The sequence below is a fragment of the Lactuca sativa genome, chromosome 8, assembly GCF_002870075.4.
Source record: "Lactuca sativa cultivar Salinas chromosome 8, Lsat_Salinas_v11, whole genome shotgun sequence".
NCBI lineage: Eukaryota > Viridiplantae > Streptophyta > Magnoliopsida > Asterales > Asteraceae > Lactuca > Lactuca sativa.
The window spans coordinates 122,199,537-122,227,418 of NC_056630.2; the positions used below are offsets into that span (position 1 = coordinate 122,199,537).

Genomic DNA, 27,882 nt, shown 5'->3' on the forward strand with positions numbered 1-27,882 from the left:
ATAAACAGAACTTACATTTATTTAAACTAGTGATCTACGTCTCTTTTAAATCTCTCAGTGTAAAGTAGCTTCATATTTACACCTGTGATACAAATAAGCTTGAGTGGGTCATGTTGGAAACCTGGTGAGTACATAGGGTTTTCAACCCACAATAATATAATTATTATATTTAAACGTCAAACAATCAACCCAATTATCCATCCCCATTATCTTCTTTACTCTTAAGGATTTACCCTAAGAATCAACTATTTCTCGTTCATTTATTCCTAAGGATTATCCTAAGGAATAGGTACGAAGTCCTTCGTTGTCAATGACACAGCTATCAAGCACACCTGCTAATATTATCATTTAGGCATAGCTTCCAGAATTGTGACTTTCTCTATGAGGCGCAGTTGCCGATATTACCCCTTAAGCACAACTGCCAGGGTTGTGATGTTCTCTATTAGGCACAGCTGCCGATGCTATCCTTAGAGTGCAGCTGCTAGGATGTTTAGAGTAGATCAAAAACATCTACAGATTGTGGCACAACTGCCAATGCTCATCTATAGGGTACTAGGTCCATTGCTCCCAATGTTCACCTATAGGGCACTATGTCCATACTTCTAATGTTCCTTTATATCAGCTTTCATCTCTTATCATTCATCTACCCATGTTTTACCCAACATATTTTGTAGATATAAAATACATATACAATTTAAATCATTTAAAACATGCATAAAATTGTTCATCAAGCATAGATAACAAGTATACAGATAATATGCACATATAGCACGTAATTTATATAAAATACTTCATATCTATGTGTAAGATGAAAGTAACTATGCACTCACTTTTTAAAGTGATGATTCCAAACTCGGGCAGCGCTTCGCTTCGAACGATTCTATTTTACTTTGACGAAACCCAACATAATTATCGCTAAATTTTAGTCTAATCTTTATTGTGACTAATTATTAGTCTAGATTTAGCATTAACTCAAAGTCTACTTCATGATCTATCAAGTAAAGAACGACCAGGTAGGATCATATCGGAGGTAGGGTCCGTTTGGTATATGAAGTATACTGTTTGGAAATCCCACTTTAAACACCTCACTAAATCACAGCCTAGACATCATCCCCGTAAGTAGATCAATCAGTATAACGACTTGGAATCAGTGATAAATCATGTTTATAAGTTCATAATAACGATAGTGAACTTAAACATAAGTTATACTAGAGTAGGTGTAGCTCACTTACAACGGGTTTTTCTCAAAACCGGGCTCCGCCAAAGCAGAGTTTCTAAGCCGAAGGCTCTTCTTTTCGGAGCCGTCGGGCGCTCCGGGGCTTCCGCCTCGTGCTAGGGGGTTTACCTAGACCTTAGGGGGGGGGGGGGGGTTAGGGAGCTTAGAGAGAGAGAGAGTATATAGAGAGAGAAAAAGAAGAGGGTTGAGGGGTGAGGAAATGAGGGAACCCGACACTCTTATTTATAGGCTGAATTCCTGATGGAGTCGTCGAGTCGGTGCACTGACTCACCGAGTCAGTGCCATGTGTCATCATCTGATGGCTTTCCTTGGAGAGAAAGCAACGGCTGTGATCACGCCACGTCACCCAAACTCGTACAACACCCTCCCGACTTAGAAAAATCATAACTCTCACATATGAGCTCCGTTTTCAACGTTCTTTTTTCCACGTGTAGGTAAAAGCAAGATCTACAACTTTCATTTAGACTCCGTCGGCTAATTCTCGACCGATCTTAAATTTAACAGTTAGAGGAAATTAGACTGTTAAATGACCGCGAAGAATTCGTAACTCCTTCATAAGAACTCTATTTTCGTCTGTCTTTTTATCGTTGAGTTCCTATTAAAGAGATCTTCAACTCTCATTTGGGTTGCATAGGCCAAAAACTGCTCGAACTAAAATTCGAGTTTCGGGTCGTGCACTGCTATGCCAAATCTTAGAAAATTCATAACTTCCTCATACGAAGTCAGATTTAGGCGTTCTTTTTTTGTATGTTCTCGGTTTAACGTATACTACAAATTCTGTTTAGATCACTAAGGCTAAAAAGTCCCCTATCGTAAATTCACTATTTACGTCTCCCAGTGTCGTGCCGGTTCTATCGCAAAACTTCGACGGGTTATAACTTCTTCGTTATAACTCAGATTCTGGCGTTCTTTATATGTACGGAACCCTTCTAACATATACTACCACTTGGTTAAGATTACTCATTTCCATTAAAAAGCCATTTTTGATGCTCATTGTCTTTAAATTGACTAGCCCGGATCTACGGGCGTTACATTAATGGGTCAAGAACATGCTTTATTCAAGAACCATCATTTTGGGACCAAAATGGTATCTTTAAGATTAAAAACTTTGATTTAAAAGATAGAGTGAAAAAGATGCAAGCTTGATACCTTCAAGATGTTGCTAACCAAGTAGAAATCCTAGATCCCAAGTGTGCCCAACTCCAAGACCTTCTCACCACCTTCTTCTTTCTTCAAACCACTCCAAAAACTCACTTCAAGGCTCAAATGTCTCTCTTTTTCTCTAGGGTTGCTTGAGGGTCGAAATCACAGAAGGATGCTGGATAAAAAGAGGGTTTGTGTCCATAAGGTTTCTTAAATATGAGGCAAATCCCTAAAATTAGGGTTTGCATGTCACCCACGTACGCTCCGCGTAGGAAGTGTACGCCCAACGTACTAAGGCACGCCTTAGTACGCTTAGCGGACACACACATAGGCATAGTGTACTAAAAAATTCCCACTTTTACCAAATTTCCACAAAGAGCCCTTTTTTTACAGTTTATTACACTTAGGGACCCGAAATGCGATATAATCAATTTATAGGGTTAAAATTAAAAGTACCTCATCATCGGAATGTTACAAGGGATGTACTAATGTTCAAAGCTAGTAACGGAGCTTCGGGATGTTGTTTTTCTCTTGATGGCAGGATATTAAGTGCTCGAAGGTGTATGCTAAATGATGAATCGGTGCAAATGTCGATGATGCTAAAGGACTACTATGATTCAATGAAGAGAGCACACAATAGCATCGATCTTGAAGAAGGGTTAACCAATATGGAAACCGATATTTTGGTACATGAAATGGAAAAAGAGGCGTGGAAGTGTCACCATACACTAACACTGATGTTGAAGAAGATATTGCCAACACTCAAGAAGCACGAAATGCAAATTTTACAAGTACATCATCCAACGTCACTCCCGATCAAGATTACTCCAACCTCGACCAAGAAGTTCCATATTCCAATGACAACTACAACTTTTGGAATTTCCCTCCGGATATGGCATTGTGAAGATATATTTATGTTTTAAAAGTTATCATTAATGTTATGAATTTATTTATATTTCCTAATCCATTTACGCCCAATTTCTTTGTTTTCTATGTAATAGTATGAACTTAATTTTTAAGTTTCATATATTAATGATACATTGAAGTTATATGTCTATTTATGAAGTTATGAAATGTTGGAATTATTATATATGTATTTGATGGATAATGATTTAAAATGTTATGAAATGTATCATAAGACAGTCAAAGTGAAATAAAAAATCGGAAAAACCGAAACCGAAAAAAAATTGAAACTGAACCAAAAAATCCGAAACCAAACCAAAAAAATTGGTATCAGACTAGTTTATAGCGAAACTAATCCAAAAAAAAGTACGATCTAGAAAAAGGCCGATCTAAAAACGACGGGACTAGAAACGGACCGACCGATGACCGATCGGGACCGGTCTAAAAAAAGACTGATAAAAAAAAGGATCAACTCAGGACAGATCCAGGACCGGTTCGGGACCGATTTTTGTGCACCTCTAAGCTAGGGCACGCCGCACCATACACACTCCCAAGCCACTGCGCCCTCTATGAAGTATGTCGTGCCTTATCCCAAAATCATTCTTATGCACAAAACAAAAAGACTTAAACAAATGATTACGTACCGGGAAACAAGTGTTACATTATGTACTTGTTTAGTCAGAATCGAAGTTAAATTGTACAAAATCATAGTCAAAATATCATAATTTTAAATGCAAGAAAAAAATACATGAAATTGCAGACATAGAGAAAGGAAATCATTTGGCCATCTCTTATTTCAGGTCCGAAGAAAAATGACCGTAATCTAAAAAATTATACTTAAAGCAAAGTCGCAACCCATAAGAATGTGAGGAGCTATCATTGCATTTTCATCGGCTAAGTGGTCGTTTTCTTAACTTTAGCTACATTTTCTGTAATCACTTAGTGATTAACGTTTCGTTTCCGAGTTCACTAAAAGAAAGAAAAAAAAGGGGGATGATCTCCCGTTCCTTTTTCTTCAATTCCTCCTGATTTGGAATGATAGCTTATAAGAATAATTAGTATTGATTTGGAAAGATAATTTATAAGGAAAATTAGTATAAAAATCTTCATTTTTTTACTCTTCCTTTCGATAATTAAACTTGGAAGCAATAATTTTTTACGAATCCTCAAGCAGTCGAGTTTGCTTTCTTTTCTTCTTACTTAAATGAAACTACAAAGTTTAGGATGTGTTCGGTTGTGGAAAAATGTTTTCAGAGTTAGATTTTTATTTTCATCAATTAAAAATTTAGAAAATGCGTTTGGTTGAAAACGATGGACTTTTCATTTTCCATCTTAAAATTTTAAAAAGCTTTAAAAAAAAATGTAAAAATCATCTTTTAATTTACATACAATTTAAAAAAGTAAAAACTTTAAAGACCTTTTCAAAATTTTCTTTTTTCTAACAACCAAACCCACCACATATTTGTTGTTTTTTGTATTTTAAGATTAGGGTTTAAGTTTAAACCCGATAGGACCGGAATCATTTCTCCCGTTGCTCTTCGCCGCACCATCCAGTTCTTACCGCCGGCCTCCATCCTCAACGCCCCCCTCCGATTCTTCACTCCGTCGTACCTCGTCGCTCGCACGCATTCCATGCATCATCGTGGCCTCTCTTATCTGGTACGTTACGTATTACATCAATCTTCCTTATCGTATGGTTGTCCGATTATAGATGATTCAATATGTTTCCATGGCCGTGTGAAGTTGATCTTCTTCGTTAATTATTTGCTCAAACTGATTATAGGTTAGAGATCGCAATTTCAGATAGCTGATAGGCCTTACCCTGTCCCTCAGTATTTTGCTTCCGATTGTTTCTGATGAGTAACCAAACCTTGTTGACTTTACATGCTTAACATGTTTCTTTACTATTTTTAGAACGGTTGTAATGAAGATTATTCAAAATTAGCGTAACTTGAAGAGGATCATAGATCTATGCTCATGTGGTGAAAGATAGAACTGTACCCATTAGTAAAGCAGGAGAACTGTGAATATTAAGTTCAATGTTTTTCAATTAAATACTCTTCGGTGCTCCTTCAATACTCTTTTAGCAAATGAATGTCAATAATACCGTGTATTTGAATGGGATAAAGAGGACTTACAAAGCTGAATATAAGTTTTCAGTTATGTGATCTCATAAGGTAATTCACAGAGATAGTTAAACATCCTGATAATCATCACACTTGTGCTATGCATTTACTAGTGTTTTATCATAATTCATTTTGATAAACCTATTTAATAATTTTTATATGCTTTCAATAATAACCAAATTTTACAATATTACCTTTAAATTAAATTATATATTATTTTTATTATGATAAATAACTACTTGTTATCTTTAGCAAGTAGTTAATGGTATGTGGATAGATTACAATGCCATCAACGTATGCCTTCCTATTTCTGTATTGCTCTAGTCAGCTTGAATGAATCTTGAATAATGAATGTCACTCTCATTATCTCATACAAGATCATTTTTTTTGAAGCTCAATCTTGTAACTAATTACACAATTTTCAAGCTTATTAATTACAGGAGTAGTCTATAATATATATATATATATATATATATATATATATATATATATATATATATATATATATATATATATATATATATATATATATATATATATATATATATATATATATATATATAGATAGAAAAAAACAAAATTCTGTTAGGCTTAGAGTTTATCGATTGGTGTGGTACGTAGCCTGTTGCCCTGTTGTTTTATGTCTTCTTTGTTGCTTGCTTGCATATATAAGAGACCTTGAAAAATAAATATTGCTACAACTTGCAGATTATTTTTATTGTTAAATATGGAATATTTTCAGGTCGATTATTACTTTGTACCTTTTGTTCTTTTATAAACTAGAAGGAATCTGGTTGCGCCGTTGGCGCCAGTTTGAATAATGTTTGGAAAAAGAAAGCTGGAATTAATTTTTTGAAAATGGTATTAAAAGTTATATAAATAGAATTTGTTTACGTTGCAATTATCCATTACATTCCATGATAGAATTGAAAAGAAAAAGGAAAACATTTACTCAGTAAACAATGAAAATTTAACAAAATACGAAGAAGAGAATGGTCCATTCCACTCCATCTAGCAACGGAATGAACAATTTCATTCCTTTGTTGATTCCATTCTTCTTGGACAACTACCATTGTAAAGCATTTTGTCCGTGGGTGTTATTGTGAAATTTATTTTCTTAAAAGTACAACCAACAACAGTGGCAATTAATTAGCCATCATTGTTTTAGATTGAAATATCAGAGAAGAACGAATAATTTTATGCAGATCAGTGGCCATCAAGTCATACACAATATACACGTCATCAACTTCTCTTTCTATGGTGGCCTTATGAAGTTATCTTTCTTGAGAATCTGCGAAATATTGAGAAATAAGTCATAATCTTGTATAAGAAGGTCCAAAATACAGAAAAATTATAGAAGAAGAAGATGGGAATCGACAAAAGACCGTGCATACATTCTCATGATCCATATGGCAGAGGAGTTTGATTTCATGTAAATTAGAACTTATATGGGTCGCATAATTAGGCAAAGTAGTCAATGATTAGCTTAAAACTACCTGAAATACAACATGACATGTTATAAGGGTTAACTATGGAGAGAATATAGATTATTTACTTCAACTTTTTAACAAAATATTAAAATATTTATAAAGCTTGTTAATGCATATTTCTATGATTCCATAATAAAGTAATTAATTAACTATACAATCTATAGATAATATACATCAGTCTTATCCAGCATGTGTTTGATTGGCTAGAAATGTAAAGGAATCTGTTAGCGAAAAGGGGGAAAGCAGAGGCATTTATTTGTGAAACTATAAGGCTGAAAGGGTATTTCCGTAATTTTAAGAGGTGAGAAATTTATGGGGAATAGAGTCCATAGGTTTTACAACTGAATGTCCAAAATTGGTCAAAGCATTTTGTGAAGTCGGTACTCATTTGCAACAAAATATAGTGCATAAAGATTATTATACTTACTCTAATTTTTAGCCAAAAGATGTTGTAAAATATGAAAAGTAAGTTATAGGAAAACATTACAAACAAAGATTTACACATATAATGCAATTTTTGGAGGATGTCAGAAATAATAAACAAACCTTGTTTGGAACCAACACTGGTTTTATGTTCCATATACTGAGTAAGCATCAAACAAACAACTGTGACAATGTCTTTCGTCAATTGATCTAATGTCTTTCGTCACAATTTAATTGATTGTTTGCTATACCTGCAGGCAAACTTAGTTAAGTTAATTGAGTAGGTAAAAGACAATGTTAAAAATCTTGAAAATGTTTAAAATAGACATATGTGCACCTTTCCTGATGATCCTAATGGCAAGGGTTTGATTGTAACATTTCCACTCAAAGCATCTTGAAGATCATTGGCAATAATAGTTGTCTTAATAGGAAGTCCAAGCTTAATTAAACTTTAACATACAAAAATTACAAAACTAATTAAGATACGAATTAACAAAATAAAACCCACATGATATATATATATATATATATATATATATATATATATATATATATATATATATATATATATATATATATATATATATATATATATATATATATATATATATAACTCAGCTTTGAAAACATCAACCACAAAGCTATTGAAAGTTTGAAACAACTGATAACAACCTGCTGAATGTTTGAACTGATATTATTAGGAGTTTTTGTCAGAGAAAGCAACAGCCCTGGCCTCCGGCTGCAAAACATGTGTATATTCATCTTTGGTTGACCTCAATCTACAATTTACCGTAATTGGTTGTCTTGTGGGGAAAGGTATTTTATTTCTATAACATGGTATCAACAACAAAGACATAGTAATTGAAGATCCAGAAAAAACATCAAATTTCCCAAATATTCCATACTTGAACAACAAATCGGTTTAGAAAAAATTAAGAAGAAGACGAAGTAATTGCGGTCACCTAAAGTCGAATTCCAGCTTCCTCTTTCTCTTTCTCTTTCTCCCATTCCAATCTCCGTGTTTCTGTTGTTGTCATTGAGAGATTCCTTAAGGCGCTGGGTTTGGAGTACGGTAGTATTAGCACAAGGAGGCGATGGTAGAGGATGGTGGTGGCTGCTCTATGGATTTAAGGTTAGAGAGGGAGCGAGAGTATGTTCACAGAGCAGCGGAGAAGGGAAAGCCGGAAATCTAGTGGAGAGGCGAGCGAAGCGGTGGAAACCAGACCTAAGAACGCCATCGGAAGGCAAGGTCGGCGGTGGTCTGTTGATGGAGGTGGGAATGAGAATTAAGAGGGAAAATGGAGTTGAGGGCAAAAGTATTGGAGTCCGTGTAATGGAGTCGGTGGAGAATTTCTGATTGGAAGATAAGGAGGCGGGGGCTAAATTTAAATTTTCAAAAGTGCTGTGCCAAATGACTAAAGCCAAAAAAAACATTGTGGCACAATTTAAGATAAGAAGGAGAAAATGTATGAAATATCGGTGTCCAAAATAAGAAACATAAAACTTCCGTGTGAATTTATGAAAGAGAAAAAAAGGTACCGCAGCCAAACTTTTTATGCTTTTATGGTATATGTAATAAGATTTATTTATTTAATCTGCTATGTAATTTGGAAAAGCGTGCAACTAATAAGAAAAAAAATATATATTGAAGATGAAGGTCATGAACTAGCAATGCTTTTTTCAATGTTTTTAACTTATAAGGTTACTATGTTTTTCATAGCGGATTGATCAGGTCAAATGTGATGATGTGGTATCCACATGATTTGCTTATGTTAATTAAATTCAGATGTCTTTGTTGTAATAAAGGTTTAAGGTTATGAACAATTTGTATTTTGCTTTTTTTTTTTCAAGTTCATATATATTTTGTTTATGGGATCGATCGAAGGAAAGCATTATCATATGAGAGCTTTCAGCAACCAATTCCACCAAGTGACTTCGGGCTGTTAATAACTCAACCAGATAATATGAATCAACTCGAACCTTTATACCAAAAAGATTAATATGCAACTTTAAATTGGGACGTATTCCTTATTTATTTTGTGAAGTGGTACTAAAGCTAGAGAAAAAGAAAAAGAAGCATACTTTTGTGTATTTCAATCTCCTTATTTATTAAACTAAAAAGAACAAAATATGAAACTAAATCTAATATAATGAAGACTTTTAGAAGACAGCGCACACTTTACAAATAAATTTTTTATATATTATAGATTCTTTTATTATGATGAATAATTACTTGTTTACACAATTGTAATACAAAAACAATTTTTTAAGGCGATTGATTACGTGAGTAGTCTATAACACTGTGACATGTATAGAATAATTTTTTTTAGTTTTGTTTTTATTGAATGCTTTTGGCAGTTTGGTTTGGTTTACTATTATTTCCTTTTCTTCTACTTTTTTCTGCTTGCTTTCTTGCATATTTATACCGGTTCTTGAAAAATAGATATTGCTACAACCTCCATAACATCTAAAGTTATGCAGACTATTTTGAAAGCTTTAATATTGTTAGATTGTTACTCTGTATTTTTATATATAAGCCGATTCATTTGTTTAATATGATGTGTAGTTTAGAAAAATAAAATAATTTGAGGACTAAGGTAAGAAACTACCAATGGTTCAATTGGGAATTTATTCCTTACTTATTATTATTAATGAGGTGGAACTAATGATAAAGGAATAAAGAAAAGAATTAATGATGCTTTTGTGTGTTTCAATTTTGATTACTCGTTATGTACTAAACTTACGAAAGAATAAAACATGAAAACCGAATTCAGAATATTGGAGACTTTACGAAAACATTGTACACATTACAATATCATATATATTTTTTTTAATACTGAATCGATGTATAAAATACATTCTATAATTTTATGATATTATATTCATTTATTACCAGCAAAGCAATTCCATATTATAAGGGGCAATTAGCTAGAAAAACTTGGTCGGTCAATTACTTAAACCAAATTAAGCTTCACTTCACTGACTTCTTGTTTGGAAAAGGAAAAAGCAAAAGTACATAAGAAAGAAAAAAGGCCACCTGGTTTCATATATTCTCTTTGTTTATTATAAATAAGACAAGATAAGATAAAATAAGATTGTATGTCTAACACATCACATCATTATCGTAAACTAATTATCATGGAGGCAGAGGTACACGGGCATCCACTAAAGCTCATTGATTTGCAGGTAAAATATGAAGAGGATGAGGATGAAGAAGGAGACGATGATGATCCAATTACAAAAAAAAAGGGTTTTGGAGGTGCCAGATGTTGGAGGTGTGGGGAAGAAATCCATATGTACCATAGGTACTACTACACATGTTCGTCATCATGTGATGATTTCTCACTTCACAAATTCTGTGTTGAGATCATGTCGAGGTTAGTGCACCCATCCCACACATCACATACTCTTCACCTGTCACCATATTCATATTCATATTCATATTTGTAACAGATATGGCAAGCTTGAAGAACTTTTTGACAAATATTATCAAAATCATTTATCCATTGAAGTAGGAAAAAATATCATTTATCATCCCTGCCACCCTCACTTGCTGATGTGTTTAATCCCTAAGCCCATTTTATGCGAGTGTAGTGCTTGTGGGAAGGAGCATAAAGGGATATTCTATCAATGCACCTTTTGTGTTGGCTTCACCATGCATAGTGAATGTGCTTTCCTACCAGAGAAATTGTTCATCCAAGAGAGAACAGATGGTGCTTTTCATCATACTCATCCCCTCACCATTTCATATTCCTTCCCCTTTATAGATCAACAAACTAAACATTATCCTAGATGCAGAGTATGTGGTCGTGATTTTTTAGGTTACAAGGAGTCAGGTCTTTGGATATACAAATGCGATAAATGTATGTATTATGCCCATCTGGATTGCGCAACATCAAGAACAGAGCCATTCATGTCCATCTTCTTGTCTCCTGGTAATTTATTAATCTTTTCTTTTCATCATCATTCACTAGTATCGTTGTTACAAATTTCATGACCAATTTAATTATGTGTTATTTAAGATATCAATTTAATTATGTGTTATTTAAGATATACCAACCGACCAACCTCCTTTTTTATTCCATTTTCAATTAATTTATCAGGTGCTGGCAGAACCAACAAAAACTATAAAGATGTTGACCATCCTGGTCTTCTCCATCTCCCATTCCCTGATGAAACATACAGCCTACCTAAACACTACTTGTTTTTCCAACAATCAAGTACCGATCAACATCACCATCATCATAAGGTAGATGAGTACCTAAAACATATGAGTCATCAACACCCATTAGCTCTAATTGATGTTGATCAGACACAAAGCAAAAGCAACACACAAACCTCCTCTTCTTTGTTGTTATTAAAGTGTCATGACCCAATGAAAAAGACCCAACTGCTATGCAATGGATGTATCAAACCAATCATGTCCACCATGCCTTTTTACAAATGCCCTCACCAGAGTTGCAATGACTTTGCTCTACATGAGTGGTGCACTCGACTCCCCCAAGAAATACAAAACCACCCAGCTCACCCCCAACATAACCTCTATCTCATCTGCTCAAACATCCTCGATTTCTTTTTCGATGTGTTCAATTGTGCTATTTGTAATCTACCTTGCAACGGGTTTGCGTATTGTTGTTTCAAATGTGGATACTATGTGGATGTTACATGTGGGTTTATACCTAAAGAAATCACACACAAAGCTCACCCTAATCACCTTCTTTCAATACTTCAACTAAAAGGAGATAAGTATGATACTCAATGTCATATGTGTCTCATGGGCTTTTATAGAGGTGAACTTTCATTCCATTGCAGCATGTGCGATATTTATATACATCCTGAATGTGCGTTGTTATTAGCTGAGACAATCAGGCACAAGTATGACAAGCATCCCATGAAGCTAAGTTACCTCCCGATTGAAAACCATAAGAGTGAATACTTTTGTGAAATTTGTGAGGAGGATCTAAATCCTCATCAATCTTTCTATCATTGTAAAGATTGTGCTCAGTCCGTACATACCGCTTGTGCTTCGTCAATACTTCAGTGCGAGACAGAGACCTATAGCTTGTCCTGTTGGAGAAATTCTATTCATTTTTTCCTAAATATAAAGTTTGGAGGCATTCATAAAAATCATAGTCACCCACACTCTCTCTCATTTGCTCAAGGTACCGTGTTGGATGGGCAATGCAGTATATGTGGTCACCGATTACAATATGAAATGATCTTTAAATGTCGCGAGTGTAAGTTTGCAATTCATTTTAATTGTTGTAAGCATCTCAGACAGATATGAAGTTCTTGTTATATCTTCCATATTCTTCAAACCGTAAGAAGATATGTAATTGTCATTACACACTTGGTTGTAGTTCTCCCTTATTTATGTGTAAAATGCTAGAATATATATATATATATATATATATATATATATATATATATATATATATATATATAACAATGAATGCAGTTGACTATACATAACTATGTGTAGCTTTATTTTAAATATGCTAACCAACCTTGTTATTTCATTTCCAATTAGGCAAAACAATTAAAATTTTTGAAGATGTTAACCATCCTCATCTTCTTCGTTTCCCATTTCCCGATGAAACTTACAACTTGCCAAAACAATTGTTTTTCAAAGAAATTGAACTTCAAACGTCCTAATCATAAGGTAAATCTAAAACACTCTAGTCATCAACACCCTCTAATTCTAGTTGATCAGACACAATGCGATGATAATATCCGGCAAACCTCCTTAAGTATTAATTATTTGTTGTCAATGTGTCATAACCCAATGAAATAGACCCAACTGCTATATAATGGATGTCTTCGACCAATCTTGTCCACCATGCCTTTTTACAAATGCCCCCAGCAGAGTTGCAATGACTTTGCTCTCCATGAGGTGCACCCGACTCCATCAAAAATACAAAACCACTCGGTTCACCCACAACACACCCTTTTTCTTATCTGCCCAAACCTCCTTCCTCGCTTTTTTGGTGTGTTTGATTGTAAGGTTTGTGATCTACCTTGCAACGGATTTGCGTATGTGATAAGAATGAAGATATCAAAATGCAAAGATGAGTACGTCTTAACAGGAAAATGATAGCAAGGAAGCAAATCTCTTCATTCAAATGGATAAACAAAACAATCAATCATAATGATTCCTCTTGCCCAGGCATATAGCCGAATACAACGAATCAGAAAAGTTAAAAGATGGCAATGAGAATGCTCCATTCCTTGCTAAACATACTTCTTCTCTTTCTCTCTCTTCAGTCCTGCGAGAGGTCTGCGAGAGGTTACTCGTCAGACCATTACCCTTGTCCCCTGTGTCTCTTTTGTGTCTCCTCTTGTATACCTTCCAAGTGTTGGGCTTTTGGGGCTCAAAGTCAGTGGGCTGAATCAGTTCTGGACCGAATCAGTTTTGGACTAACGACATCTTCCTTATCAATACCACCTGCTAGTGGTGCAAGCTTGTCCTCAAGCTTGAATTCAGGGAATTGGCTTTGAATGTGGAAGTCATCATTCCCATGTAGCGTTTTCAGTGGTGTCCGCATCCCATTGTATCAACCATTGTGGAGTTTTATGACCAGCCTTTGAGATCTCTCGGATAGCCAAACATCGTTTTGGCATAGGCATGTAGGTAGGGTCCATCTCGAGACCTTTACAAAGTGTCGGATCAAGCTGGTGGTTCCCTATGGCCTGTTTAAGTAATTAGACATGGAAAACCGGGTGGATTTTGGCCTCAGTGGGAAGATTAAGTTTGTAAGCAACGGGTCCCATTTGGTTTGTGATCTGGAAAGGTCTGTAGAATCATGCTGCTAATTTTTTATTGATGCGGGGAACTACTGATTGTTGCCTTTGAGGATGGAGTTTTAGGTAGCCCCATTCTCCGACGGAAAAGGACTCGTCGGCGGTGCTTATCGGCTGATTTTTTCATACACTCTTGGGCCCGGGAGAGATCATACTTTAGTTGTTTAAGCACCTCGTCCCTATCAACCAGATCGCGTGCCACGACCTCGCATTGTATCTTGCCCGGAATGAATCGTGTGATTGTGGGAGGGGGCTGACCCGTACACAATTTTGAAAGGAGTGGTGTTGGTGGAGACGCGATATGCTATGTTATGCCAATATTCGGCCCAGGGTAGCCAAAAGGACCATGTCTTAGGGGTTGTTTGATATTGAGCTGACCGGGTCCGGTCAGTAAATTTTGGCTGACTCGGTCCGGTCAGGCCGTTTGGTAGAGCCCCAAATTGGCTTACTCGGTCAGCTATAGCCGACCAATCTCCTGACCCGGTACGTGAAAAAAACGTAGTTGACTGGTAAAGAAACCCATTTATCCTCATTTGCCCCTCTTTCTTCCTTTCTGGTCGATCGACCTCTCCTCCTATTGCTCTCCTCAAACCTGCCACTCTCTCTATCTGCTCTCTCAACTTCTCAAATCGGTAATTGAAGGGTCGATCAGAAGGGTAGATTTTAATCGATTTCATTTCACTCAAGCCCTGCGATTTGAAGAACAAGAACACGATTCTTTTGTTGCACTGCGTCTAGGTTCGTATTATCTATTTTCTCTCTCTGTCTAGACTTCTTTTGTAATCGGTATTTGGTGTTCGCTTCATTAGTAACTGAATGGATGACCTTGCATGCGTGTCCGGTACCCAGCAAGAAACTCAAAATCACAGCATTTTCTCTCTCTTTTGGTATCAGAAATTAACATACCAGTCCTCCAATCAATAACCAAAACATTCGATATTCACCCTCTTTCCCTTCAATTGATAAGTTGGTTCCTGGTGTTGTTGGTATGGTGTTTTGTTGGTATGGCGGTAATGTGGTGATGATTGTTGTCGGTTTGATGGTGCATGGTGGTGTTGGTATGGTGTTTTGTAGTGGCTATAAAGGAGGAATTTGATGGTGCATGGTGGTGTTGGTATGGTGTTTTGTAGTGGCTATAAAGGAGGAATTTGATGGTGCATGGTGGTGTTGGTATGGTGTTTTGTAGTGGCTATAAAGGTGGTGTTGGTATGGAAGTGGCTGATGATGGTGGTGGTCAAGTTTTGGGGTGATGGTTGGTGGTTTGGCGGAGAGGCGGGTATAGAGATGGAGAAGGGTTAAGTTGGTGGTGGTCGATGGTGTGTGGATAGAGGGTGAAGGTTGTGTAATCAGGCTCAACACTCCTTTTGACCAAAAAAAAATCAAACTCCCAATCAGAGATCAAACACTCCTCTTGACAATCAATATTTGGTGTATACCTAAATGATTCTCGAGGGCTGAATCCTTTTATTAGCTATGTGAATTGATGGATGGATGTTGTTACTTGTAGTAATTCCTTTCTAGGTTTGTGATTCCATTTCTTTAGTAATGATGTGCCATTTGATTTTGAGGTATATGTAAGCTTGTAAACTTATACTCAGATCTCTGTTTACCACAATTCTCAATAGTTGTATTATTAGAAAATTGTGCTCAATGGTTTTGTTGTTTAAACTATGTATGAACTATGGTCAATTCAATGATATTGTCATTTGAATGAGCTCCTTTTGAACAAAAAAAAAATACATTTTATGGTTCACCTTCAGGATTCCTGATTCTGAATTATTTTATTTGTTTGTTGTATCACAAACTCCCATCAAAACTTATCTCAATGGTGAATTTATGGTTGGATCAAAGTTCATTGCCTTTTCTAAAATCAAGAATAAAATTCATTGTTATTTTTTATGCTATATAAAGTTTTCCATCAAGGGGTAATATATTCGTTTTTTATTATTCATCACAATTAGTCACAGATATAATCAAACAACATGGTTTCAGTCCGATGTGAACTTCAGTCAGAAGTTCTAACTCAGTCAGCAACTATCAAACGGACTGCCCCTTAGGCTGTTCCAATGCGAAATACCTCGGATAGGTCTCTAAGCTGCGGTTAACGACTTCTGTTTGTCCATCGCTTTCCGGGTGATATGCTGACTAAAGTTCAACTTGCTTCCCTGTAATAAGAAATTTTTTCGCCAAAACGTGTTTAAAAATAAAGGGTCTCGGTCGCTTAGGACAGTTTTGGGAATGTCATGTAGTCTAATGACCTCTTTCAGAAACACCTCAGCAACAGTTTTGGCTGTAAATGGGTGTTTTAATGGTATAAAATGGCAGACTTTGATAGTACTTTGACAGATGATCGACAACCACAAGTATCACTTCAAAACCATTAGATTTTGGTAACCCGGTGATAAAATCCAAATAAAATGTCTTCCCAAACTTGTTGTGGGATAGGGAGGGGTTGTAGCAGACCGTTGGGAGACAGCGTAGATGATTTGTACCTTTGACATGTATCGCAAGAACGAACAAATTGTTTTACTGCTTTAACATTCCAATTCAATATATGTGGGCTGCCAACCGTCTGTAGGTCCTATAAAATCCGGATGGACTTCCGTGGAATTCATCCAATAATTTTGGGATCCAAGGTGAAGTTGCGGGAATGACTAGTCACCCTTTATAGTAAATCGCCCATTGATGACCTAGTAACCGTGTTTAGATCTAGGGTCAGAAACCAAAGATTGAATAATCTTCTGTATGTACGGGTCAGAACCCGTAGAGAGCTGTAGGTTTCTTCCCTAAAGATTGATCAAAAGCACGGTGGGCCAATAATTGAAAGAGAGGGCTCCTTTAAAAAAAATGAAATTGGGCTCATAGGATTTCCATCTTGGGTTCTAATTATGTTTACATTTCATTGGGCAGTCTCCAAAAACAAAAGCGGGCTACTTGAACAACACAGGGGTTAATTTTGCAAAATAAAAAACCAGCTGTGTGACATCTGAATGTTGTGACTCTGCTCAACACAAAAGGTTTTCAAAATATGTGTGGCGGCCCGGACTACTCGGCATTCTTAAAAAAAAAAAAGAAAAAGAAAAGGGAGACATGGGTTTAATAGACAACGATTTCGTTTTGGGCTCCTTCCAATTTGGGCCATCTCACATTTTTTACGTTATTTCAACAACAAAAATAGGTCGTCTTTGCAAGATAAAAATCAACAACTCAATGTCGGTGCGCTCCAATTCAGTCTAGCTAAATCTGGTTCTAGAAGATGCAGTCCAACCAAGTCAATGTTTTCAAAAAAAAAAAAAAAAAAAAAAGAGGCAGAAGAGTAGTATACTACTACTCCTACTACTCATGAAGCATTTCGAAATAACCCCTATCAACTGCACTGCCCGACTATAAGTAGCCGTGTTGACCAGCCCTGGTAGTCTTGCTGCTTAGCTTTCAGCAGCCGCGCTGCCTGAATCTTATTAGTCGTGCCGCTCGGTTCCCAGCAACCATGTGACCCAGCTCAGCAATTGCAAAGACCGTTCCTCAGCAGTTACGTTGTCTGGTTCCAGCAGCCGCGATGCCCAGCTATCGGCAGCCGCACTACCTAGTTCTTGTCAGCATTTTTGTCGCCTAGCAGTTGTGTTGCCCAATTTCCAGCAACTATGCATCCATCATTCCCATTCTTCGCCCCCTCTAAGAAAAATGTTAGGGGGGAGGGGGGGATTGGTACAACATTATGCAGAAGTGATTCTATTCTAAAGGGCAAAGTTAAAGTATATGAAGAGCTGATACTGTACACATGATAGTGCATTCCCAAGGTGACATTAGATCGAAAGAGCAGCCTCATGGTTCAACCCTTGGTAGTCTCGCTCTTAGTATTCGCGTTGCTCATCTATCGCTATCCAGTTCTCAATAGCCTCACTACATAGCTTCTCGACGAGTATCCTCGCCGCATAACTCTTGACAAAGTCATTAGAAGACAACGCACCAATCGTCACTACAACTAATGATTCAGCAGAGCATCAGGTGCCATTACACTTCAGTAGAGATGGTGGCTACTCGTTCAAGTCCGAGATGACAAAGTCATTCAGTCAGTATTTTTGTTTTGACCTATATGATAATTCTAGACTTTCACCCACATATTTTGATTTGATTTTTATTTTAAGCAACTCCATTTTGAGTTAACTGCATATTTTAATGTTCTAGGTCTAATTATATTGGTTTTAAAAAACCAAAACATTGACTGTAATGCTACTTTTGTTGTTTTGGGTGTCATAGATGACAACTTCTGATGTAAACGATTAAGTTAATTGAGTTGTGAAGGCAAACATTGATTCTTATGTGTTAAGAATAAGTTTCAGATGAGAATGGAATCAAATAAGGAATGAAATGGTAATGTGAAGGTGAAGGTGGAGGTAGTTGGCCATGAAATATTTGATACTTCTAAAGTGGAGAATATCTCTTTAATTAACCATGTAAGATTAAACTTTTATCTTTGTTTTTCTTGATTAATATTTGTATCTTTATTATGTACTATTTAGTATGATGGAATCAGAAAACAAATGGAATGGGAATGAAAGAGATTAGTTTTTATTATATTAAATTTTAATTTTGTAAAATAATAGTTCCTTATTTATAGTTAAAATCATTATCTTGAAATAAATAACTCATTCCATTCATTTCCTTCATCATTCTATTCTATCCATCCAAACATACTCTTAATATTTGGACAAAATTACTCTTCAATAGATGAGATCTAACCCAATAATGAATTTCGTTACACCAGGTACATGCAGATACTAATTCTTACCATATGGATGTTAGAAATTCATATCAGGAAACAGTTTTCGATTCCAAAACATTTAGGGTCAAACGCAGATCATCTGAATAATGTAAATGTTTGCTGGCAATTAAGTTGATTAAGCAGTAAAGGCAGAACCTAAAGCAAATAAAATTGATTAACAATTGAAGACCATAAAAGTTTATGGTTTAAGTTCTATCTTTTTGCCTTTTTTCATGTATATGAACTTTAATTTGTTTGATTTATGGAATTTTTTCTCTGGAACTTATTGAGTGGCTTCTGATTTTGTTCATGCTGGAAAATGCCGTTGGTTAACTTATAAGGAAGTATATATTATACTGTACTAATACCTTGTTCTGCATTAATTAGTTTCACAGATTTCACATGTTTAACCTCAAGCAATTGAAAATTCTGCCCTAATCTTGACATGTAACAAGTATTGATTTATTTAAACATTGGCTTGAAAACCTACCATTTTCACTTCTTTTTAAAGTACATAGCTATTAAGATTTACCAATTATAGCATCTTACTTTCACTTTATTTGATTTAAAAAGATTTCACTTTGATGATATAGACGGTGAATGTGGTATGGTGGGTGGTTTTATAACAACTAGGACGGATTAAGAATTACGATGATAAGACATGCTTTTATTTTGTGGGTGAAGACGTGGAAGAATATCTTGCAATGGTAAACAACAATATTTCAATGAAGAAAACCTGAAACCTGAAAAGCCTAGGATACATACAGAAAAAGAGTGGTTTTCCATCTAGGATGTTGGTTGAACATGAGAGTGCCTTCCTCCATTAAACCAATTTTTTACATATCCATGATTTTAGTGTTTCTTTATATATTCATATCTCTAAGTGATTGGTGCAAGTATGCTAGATCTTTAACCATCATGTCACACACCAACAAATTTCTTTCAAAGAAAAACGACTCCTATATGTATATGTGATCAGGATTCTATTCAAGAATCATTTCTTTTGGGAAAGTAAATAGTTAGGTGCCTAGACCGATAAAAATGTGAAAGTACATTGTGTTTTTTGTTTCAATTAAGACATAAAACACTTTTATTGTTAAATCAATAGACTACAGTATAACCTCTATAATTTAATACTTGATAAATTAACAACCTGGATAAAATTAATAATTTGTCCGGTCCCAGCGAATATATAAATTAATAATTACTAAAATATTCCAAAATTCTAGAACTATCTAGTAAGAAATGAATCTATAGTCACTTGTTATTTTTTGTGAACTTCAAATCTATATTGAGTTCATCTTTAAATCTCTCAATTGCACTTAAGGATTGAGGCACTGTATTATCCTATTGCAACAAAAAGCTGTTAAGAGTTGTTGTCGCTTGCAATGCTTCTTTCCGAGTGACCGGTTCCAAAGATACTGAATCATCATCAACCGAATTTTGAACGGTATCCGCAATAATTTCTTCAATGCTTTGAACCTCGTAACATTCATTATTTTCACCTGGATAATCCAACAACTCATTCACATCCATTTTGTGCCAATAATGCATTCTCGTAGGTAAAGTGAACGGACTTGGAAATTTTGAAGGTCGATGCATTAATTTAAGAGTTGATCACGAATATAAGCCAACTCTTTAAATTAATAATTTATTAATTTATCGATACAATAATATCTTGCTAAATTAATAAAACATCTTAGTCCCAACATTATTAATTTATAACGGTTTATTGTAATAATAACAGTAGGTTGTATTTTTTCGGATCTTGCTCAATACTTTAATGCTACAGGCGTTGATTAGCATTTATGCATGAAAATAAATTGATCACAAGTTGTTACGTTGCCTCCCTTATCTCGGATCATGAGGCGTTTGCTGTCCTCCTGTCTACTTCACTCACCCGTTGTGGTTTTTGTTTACAAATTCCTTAAAGCCATACCGACAGGCTTTTGTTTTATTTTTATTTTATTTTATTGTAGTTGTGTATGTTAATTGATTTAATCTTGTCTTTAGTGTATGTTGATTTCGTGAACTTAGAAAATCAGCAACGTATCATCCATGATAGTATTGTACTTTCATTTGTTCGCACCTAATATAAATTGCTAATGATTGCAACATATATTTTCTTTTAAGCATCGTACTTTCAGAGTCAACCATTTATAACGTCCTTTCGTGACCCAATATACATCAACAAAAAATCCCACCCGTATAATGCACGGGCCTCTTCACTAGTTAGGAATTGATTTTGAAATTATAGTTCCTGATTTGCAAGATCGTTATTCGTATATGCTTAGTTTCAATTTGGGCGGGAAAAAATTGTTGATTGCTTATAAAATGACATGTGGCAAAATCATGGTTTATAAGGATAACTAGCTGTGAGACTCATGTATTATTAAAAACTTTGAATTTATAATAAAATAAGAAAAATAATGAATTATTAAAATTGAAATGTTTTTTATCCTTTAAATTTTAACAAATAATTTAAATAAATAAAAAAAGAAACTAATGAGCTTTAATTTGAGAATTTTGAAATTAAAAGGTAACTTCATTAATGAAATTGATATTTATTTATTAGTATTTTATAGTCATGATTACATTAAAATATTGTGTGAAATTTAATAAAACAAGAAAACCCATAAAATAACATGTGGAAAAAAAAAATTAATTCAAAATATCCATAAAATGACATTTGACAAATTGAATGAGAATATGACATGTGTCAAGAAAAAAAATTCATTTATTAGAGGAGATACTTGACACTAAAGACACTCTTTTATTAAGATAGAGATTACATTTATAGTTTACTTATTTATAACTTATTTTTAATTTTCGATCATTTTTATTTTTAAGACATTATTTATATATTTATATATTTTTGTTTACTTTTATAATATTTTTATTTCATTGTTTTGTGTTTAAAATTATAAAACAATGTATTGTGTAAATAAATAGAAAAACCAATAAAAAAAGGCCATAAATATTATTTTATAGTGCAGTTGTTTAAGTAAATTAAAGTAGGCAAATTATATATATATATATATATATATATATATATATATATATATATATATATATATATATATATATATATATATCCTAATAAATGAAAACGTTATTGCCATTTGTCATTCTTTTATTTAATTTGCCACATGTCATTTTGTTATAATTTTGAAATTTATTTATTTTCCACTTGTCAATTACATCATTATTCATTTCCACTATATCATTAATTTAGTTTTCATAAATTAAAACTACTATAATAACTATTAATTTCAATTTTGAAATTTGAAATTTCAATTTCAATTTCAAATAAATTTACACTTTAAACCATTATATTTAACATTTTATTATAATAACTCATTTAGTACACGGGTCTAACAATTAAATACATAATTTTAATTAATTTATTTTTTGCATGTTTTTTTTCATAATTTTCACTTATTTAATATTTCAAGTTCAAATAAACTTCTCATTTAATCGCTCTTATTTATCATTATGTTTTAATTAACCCATATAATATACGGGTTTCACAACTAATATATATATATATATATATATATATATATATATATATATATATATATATATATATATATATATATAACTTAATAAATGAAAATCAAATTTATCATTATGTTTTAATTAACCCGTATAATATACGGGTTTCACAACTAGTATATATATATATATATATATATATATATATATATATATATATATATATATATATATATATATATATATATATATATATATATATATATAACCTAATAAATGAAAATCAAATTTGCTAAATGTCATGTTCTCATTAAATTTGACACATGTCATTTTCTAAGAGTTTTTGAATTATTTCTTTTCCACTTGTCATTTTCTTAAACTTTTCATTTTTCTTAAATTTAAAATCCACATTTTAATGAGATTTATATATATAAAATAGATCAATCTATTAAATTTCATAATAAATGCTCTACAACCTTTATTATTTACTTTATTTATTATATTCTTTGTATTTATGTAAAATTATTACTTTAAAAAATATGTAATGCTTATAATTTTATATTAAATTTTTTTTATAAACTCGTGTAATACACAGGTCTCACCTAGTATCATTGTTATATATAAAAACCTTTTTTATTCTAATGCCTCTTAAATTAGATTTACATGTTTTCTTTCATGCCACGTAGCCTACCCTAAACGCCGTTTGGTATCACATCAAACGTTCTTCACTTCTCTTTCAACGTCTCATCTCTCATGTTTAAACACCCATCGATTCTGCAATTCCCGTTTCTCCTGTAAGCGCACCCGATTTCCTCTCCAACAAGAACACGGAAGACATCAGCCCAAAAAACCCTAATTTCACAGACAAGCAAATCAAAAATTCATCTATGTCGTCTGATGATTGATGACCTTTCCAATTTCCTCAATAGAGAACACCGACAACATCATCCACCAAAAAAAAAACATAATTTCGCAGCCTGTGATTTCGCCACTTGATCTTTGTCGACTGGGGATTGATTGATGTTCCCAGAGTCTTCAAAAGAGGTTAGACGTCACTTACTTTTGACTTCAATAGTATGTTTTCCCTATATTTTTACTGTCACTTTCCCATTCCGTTACATTCTTAAAGGATTTTTTATCTATGTTCATACGTCAATCGTCCATCTGTGTCAAACATGATTTCTTTCCTAAATTTTCAAAATTAACATCATGAAAAATAAGGTTAGCCGTTAGCCATTACACATTAGTCATTATCCATTAGCCGTCAGTTGCTCTAGAAAAATGCAAAATTCAAATTAAATAAGAGATAAATCAACTAAAAGAGGTTGTCGGTTGTTCTGCAGAAATCTCACCACCATCACTTGCGCTTTCCATTGTGCCTCACACTTTAGTTTTTGTCCCACTCTGTTTTACGTTTTCAATTCATGGACAGGTTGTGATGTCCACATTTGAAGATTTTTTTATGTAATATGGATTTTTATTAACAAAAGATAACTTTGAACCATTATCAAAAAGCAAGTACATCACACTGAATTGATCAAATTCATAACAAAAAAAACATACTAAAAGAACAAATGATGGTTTTCAAAGGAACTCAAGGAGTCTATATGAATTTGAACTTACAACTATTGAATTCATTAAAAAGGCCTTAAACCTTCTGTTGTTAACCTAAAAGAACTTTATCCTCCTTTCAAGAACCCACACCAAGTTGAAAAAATCAAGGGAAATGCAAGCAATCTAATATTTTGACAAATAAAATCTTCACAAGTAGACATCTCAACCAAGGCATCATAACTTGTTGAAAAAGAAAAAATGTTTACTTTTCAACAAGTTTTAATGTAATTACATTTTCATGAGTTGTCAATATTTGTGTTTACATAATGTTATATCAAAGTCAAAAAAGAAGAAGAAAGTACTATACATATAACTTCATCATGTAAAATTATCTACTATCAAATAATTATAAGAATTGGATCTTTTAGAAAAAAGTTTGTTAATAACATATAGAACAGGATTCTACTTACCAACTTACCACATTTTGTAACACCCGATCTTAGGTACGCATTGTAGCACGTGGTTCCTGGTACGTAAATCTTATTTGAGTATTTCTCTTCTTTTAGCCTTGGACTCGGCGAGTCATAGGTCCGACTCGCCGAGTAGATGTGGGACCCGGGACACGTTTAAGTTGGCGACTCGGCGAGTCCATATCCTGGACTCGGCGAGTCACAACTGTTGGATGAAACCCTAAGTTTCAGGGGTTTGCACCCTATTTAAACAACATATCTGCCCCAAGCCAGCCCCCATTCACCTCCCAGAGCTCCCAACCCTCGTTCTAAGCTTGTTCATTGAGAGTTTGAAGCCATTGTTGTGTGTTCTTGAAGGTTTTGAGGCAAAAGGGGAAGTAGATCAAGAAGAAGGGAAGGAATCCAGGCATCTTTGTACTCCTTCAGTAGTTCCTTTGAGCCGGAGGATTTCCGGAGCAGCAGCAGCAGCAGTAGGCAGTCAGTTCCCGATCAGATCAGCAGCTACTTCGAGGTGAGTTACCTTCCAGTAGCGGTGGGTTTACGGCTTCAATGTCGGCCCACCAATAGGAGTCGTATGATAGATGATTGTCTTTGTGATATCATCTAGGTTGCTACTACCTGATATGTTATGTGCTAGCATGATATGTTACATGAGATAGAAGTAGAGATCGGTTGATAGGACCGAAGGGTAGTTCAGACACCCCAGAAATGTCTGACAGTACGTGATAATATGTTTGCATGCTGGCTTGTTATGTTATATGCAATAGAGATAGTAGGAGGGGACTAGTCCCCGAGGATCAGTTGTTTGGACCGATGGGTAGTCAGCACCCCAGAATGGCTTGACACGGGTAGTCAGCACCCCAGAATAGCCTGGCAGTATGTATGTTTTATGTTTGTATGGTGTGTGGTACGATGGAGGAACTCACTAAGCTTCGTGCTTACGGTTTTCAGTTTTGGTTTCAGGTATCTCCTCAGCTAGGGGAAAGGAGCCGGCGTGGTAGCAGCATGTCACACACACACACTCTCTGGTTTCCGCATTTACGAGATTCTCTGGGATTTATACTCTGATATTTTGATTGGTTGTATGATTTGGCTTTTAGACATGGTTTATGTTGTGTTATGGTTTGATCAAACAATGTTTTAATTACTAATGTTTTCTAAAGTAATGTTTTAAAACGAAATTTTTGGACGTGAAAATTGGGTCGTTATACGCATTTAGTTCAAGTCAAACTTCATATTTTACCCTTGGACTCGACGAGTTAGAGGCTCAACTCGTCGAGTAGGATCAACTCTGGGTCGGGGAACTAAGTGACCTACTCGACGAGTCGGAATACTGACTCGGCGAGTAGAAGTTGTCTGTTGGAAACTCTGATTTTTAGGGTTTGTCCCCCTATTTAAAGAAACATAACACCCTTGTGGCCTCCTTATCACTCCTTCAACGTCCAGAAAACCCTAACTCGCCACCTTGAGCCTTGTGAGTGTTTGAGTGCCATTTTTGAGTAATCTTGTGTGATTTGAAGTTTGTGTGAAGAAGAGGAAGAAGGAGGACTTCAAAAGAAGATTGTAGATCCAGGAACAACAACATTTTCTCCTCCCTTTCTGGTAATCAAGCTCCATACTTGACTTGTATTTTCTTAGATCTCCCTGTGGCCATTTTTATGGAGTTTTGGGTCCAAGAAGCTTAATCCTTGGGACTTGGACGTCCCAAGTTAATATATCTTCAGATCTGGAACCTTGGAGGGTCCTCATGGCATAAAGGTGCCATCTTTATGGCCATGAGAACACCATGTGTGAAATAAACCCCATTTTTGGTCCTTTGAGCATAAAAATCCCACACATGTACGTAAAGTTCATGACTTTACGTATTATATCGAATTAAGGACCCCAGATCTACCTTTTGGATGAGATTTGTACATCAGAAATTGAGTTATGGACTTGGACAATAGCCGACTCGATGAGTCGTTCTTGGGACTCGACGAGTCCGGGGGTTTGGTTCCCCCAACCTGTTGTGATTCACAGGGAATCAAGTTGAGTTTAGAAGGGATGTAGTTGAGTCTAGAAGAAGGACCCAACGAAATACACTTAGTTATGGACCTGGAAACCATGGGACTCAGCGAGTGTATGAATGCACTTGGCGAGTCCAAGGCCATCTCCCAATCCATGAAGAGGGACTCGACGAGTTGTTCATACAACTCGGCTAGTCACAGTCTAGACGTACTCATTCGATGAAACTGGAATCGACGAGTTCAAGGATGAACTCGGCGAGTCTGTTGAAGATTGTCCCGATGTTATAGTTGAAGGATAACTCGTCGAGTCTTGCTAGACTCGACGAGTAGAGTCGGGGTTGGGGACAGATGAAAAATAAGGACTTGGCGAGTTGGCGGACCAACTCGGTGAGTCAAGTCATCTGGATGTTGACTTTGACTAGAATTTTGACCTTGGCCAGGGGTAAAATAGTCATTTTACCCTAAGAGTAGTTATCAGCTTTTGACTAAGTATCTTTATGGAAATTATAGTCGGGGAGTCGCCGGAGCAGCAAACAGGGATTTCTCACTTAGAGTTTCAGCAGCCAGTCAGAAGAGGTGAGTTTCGTTTTAGTAGGAATGGGTCTAAGGCACAAAGGCTGGCCCGTACCGTGTTATGATTAGTAGTTGAGTGTGGGCGGGGCCCATATTTCTCGGTAACGGAGTTTGATTATGATATAAGTCTGAATGATAGATCTAGTTATACTTGTTGTCTGTGTGATACTTCTATGTTTTCCTAGTAGCTAAGTGTGGGCGGGGCCCGTATCTCATAGTAGCCGAGTGTGGATAGGGCCCGTATCTCATAGTAGTCGAGTATGGGCGGGGCCCATATCTCGTGTAGCTGAGTGTGGGCGGGGACCGTATCTTAGAGTTAGCGAAGTGTGGGCGGGGCCTGTATCTCCTAGTTGGCGGAGTGTGGGCGGGGCCCGTATCTCCATGAGTGTGGGCAGGGCCCGTATCTCCTAGTTGCATGTTACGTGTGTATGGTATGTGGTAGTTTGGGGGAGCTCACTAAGCTTCGTGCTTACAGTTTCAGTTTTGGTTTCAGGTACTTCAGCAAGCAAAGGGAAGGGCTCGAGTTGATGGCATGGCACACACCACAGTTTCTATTAGTCTGAGAGCTTACTCTGATATTTATTATGAGACAATTATACGTTGACCAATTTTATGAGACATTGAGAAACATGTTTGATAATTTGATTTTATGATGATAATATTATGCTTGTTAATTGATTTTAAAAACGAAATTTTTGGCTTGTATGTTTTTTGGGATGTTCCACATTCATATAGACAATAACTGTTGTCATTATTATTATTATTATTTTGTAATGTCTGTTTAATTTAATATAAGCATTAAATAAGGAACAATCTAGGTATATACATAGAGACTATAATCCCTTCCTTATTACAGAAAAAACCGAGAATCGGGTAAAGACTTCTAATATGTTTCT

At 35.1% G+C, this 27,882-nt stretch overlaps 1 protein-coding gene and 3 long non-coding RNA genes across 5 annotated transcripts; 3 read left to right on the plus strand and 1 right to left on the minus strand.

The window, feature by feature from the left end:
- The first annotated feature begins 4,726 nt into the window (after window positions 1–4,726).
- On the plus strand, window positions 4,727–12,681 carry LOC111913933 (uncharacterized). The gene is made up of 4 exons (XM_023909652.2): window positions 4,727–4,942; window positions 10,509–10,699; window positions 10,776–11,257; window positions 11,426–12,681. The coding sequence occupies exons 1-4, from the start codon at window positions 4,916–4,918 to the stop codon at window positions 12,607–12,609; spliced, it is 1,884 nt and encodes a 627-aa protein (XP_023765420.1). The 5' UTR covers window positions 4,727–4,915; the 3' UTR covers window positions 12,610–12,681.
- On the minus strand, window positions 6,228–8,777 carry LOC111913934 (uncharacterized). 2 transcript variants are annotated; one of them, XR_002857654.3, is made up of 6 exons: window positions 8,285–8,777; window positions 7,995–8,149; window positions 7,660–7,771; window positions 7,446–7,573; window positions 6,804–6,905; window positions 6,228–6,700 (listed from the first exon to the last, which is right to left on the minus strand). It is a non-coding gene; the product is annotated as an uncharacterized LOC111913934 (long non-coding RNA). The 2 variants fall into 2 exon arrangements; XR_002857653.3 differs by having other exon boundaries at window positions 7,995–8,777.
- Window positions 12,682–13,801: 1,120 nt separating the features above from the next.
- On the plus strand, window positions 13,802–15,837 carry LOC111913935 (uncharacterized). The gene is made up of 2 exons (XR_002857655.3): window positions 13,802–14,861; window positions 14,933–15,837. It is a non-coding gene; the product is annotated as an uncharacterized LOC111913935 (long non-coding RNA).
- Window positions 15,838–23,022: 7,185 nt separating this feature from the next.
- On the plus strand, window positions 23,023–27,792 carry LOC111913937 (uncharacterized). The gene is made up of 5 exons (XR_002857656.3): window positions 23,023–23,427; window positions 24,441–24,466; window positions 24,765–24,918; window positions 25,371–26,989; window positions 27,480–27,792. It is a non-coding gene; the product is annotated as an uncharacterized LOC111913937 (long non-coding RNA).
- Window positions 27,793–27,882: the final 90 nt, after the last annotated feature.

Excerpts from the sequence above, each read along its gene's own strand:
- LOC111913933 (XM_023909652.2), top strand. The coding sequence starts at position 4,916 with ATGCATCATCGTGGCCTCTCTTATCTG. Across the intron at positions 10,700-10,775 it reads TGTGTTGAGATCATGTCGAG|ATATGGCAAGCTTGAAGAAC; the intron begins GTTAGTGCACCC and ends TATTTGTAACAG. Across the intron at positions 11,258-11,425 it reads GTCCATCTTCTTGTCTCCTG|GTGCTGGCAGAACCAACAAA; the intron begins GTAATTTATTAA and ends TTAATTTATCAG.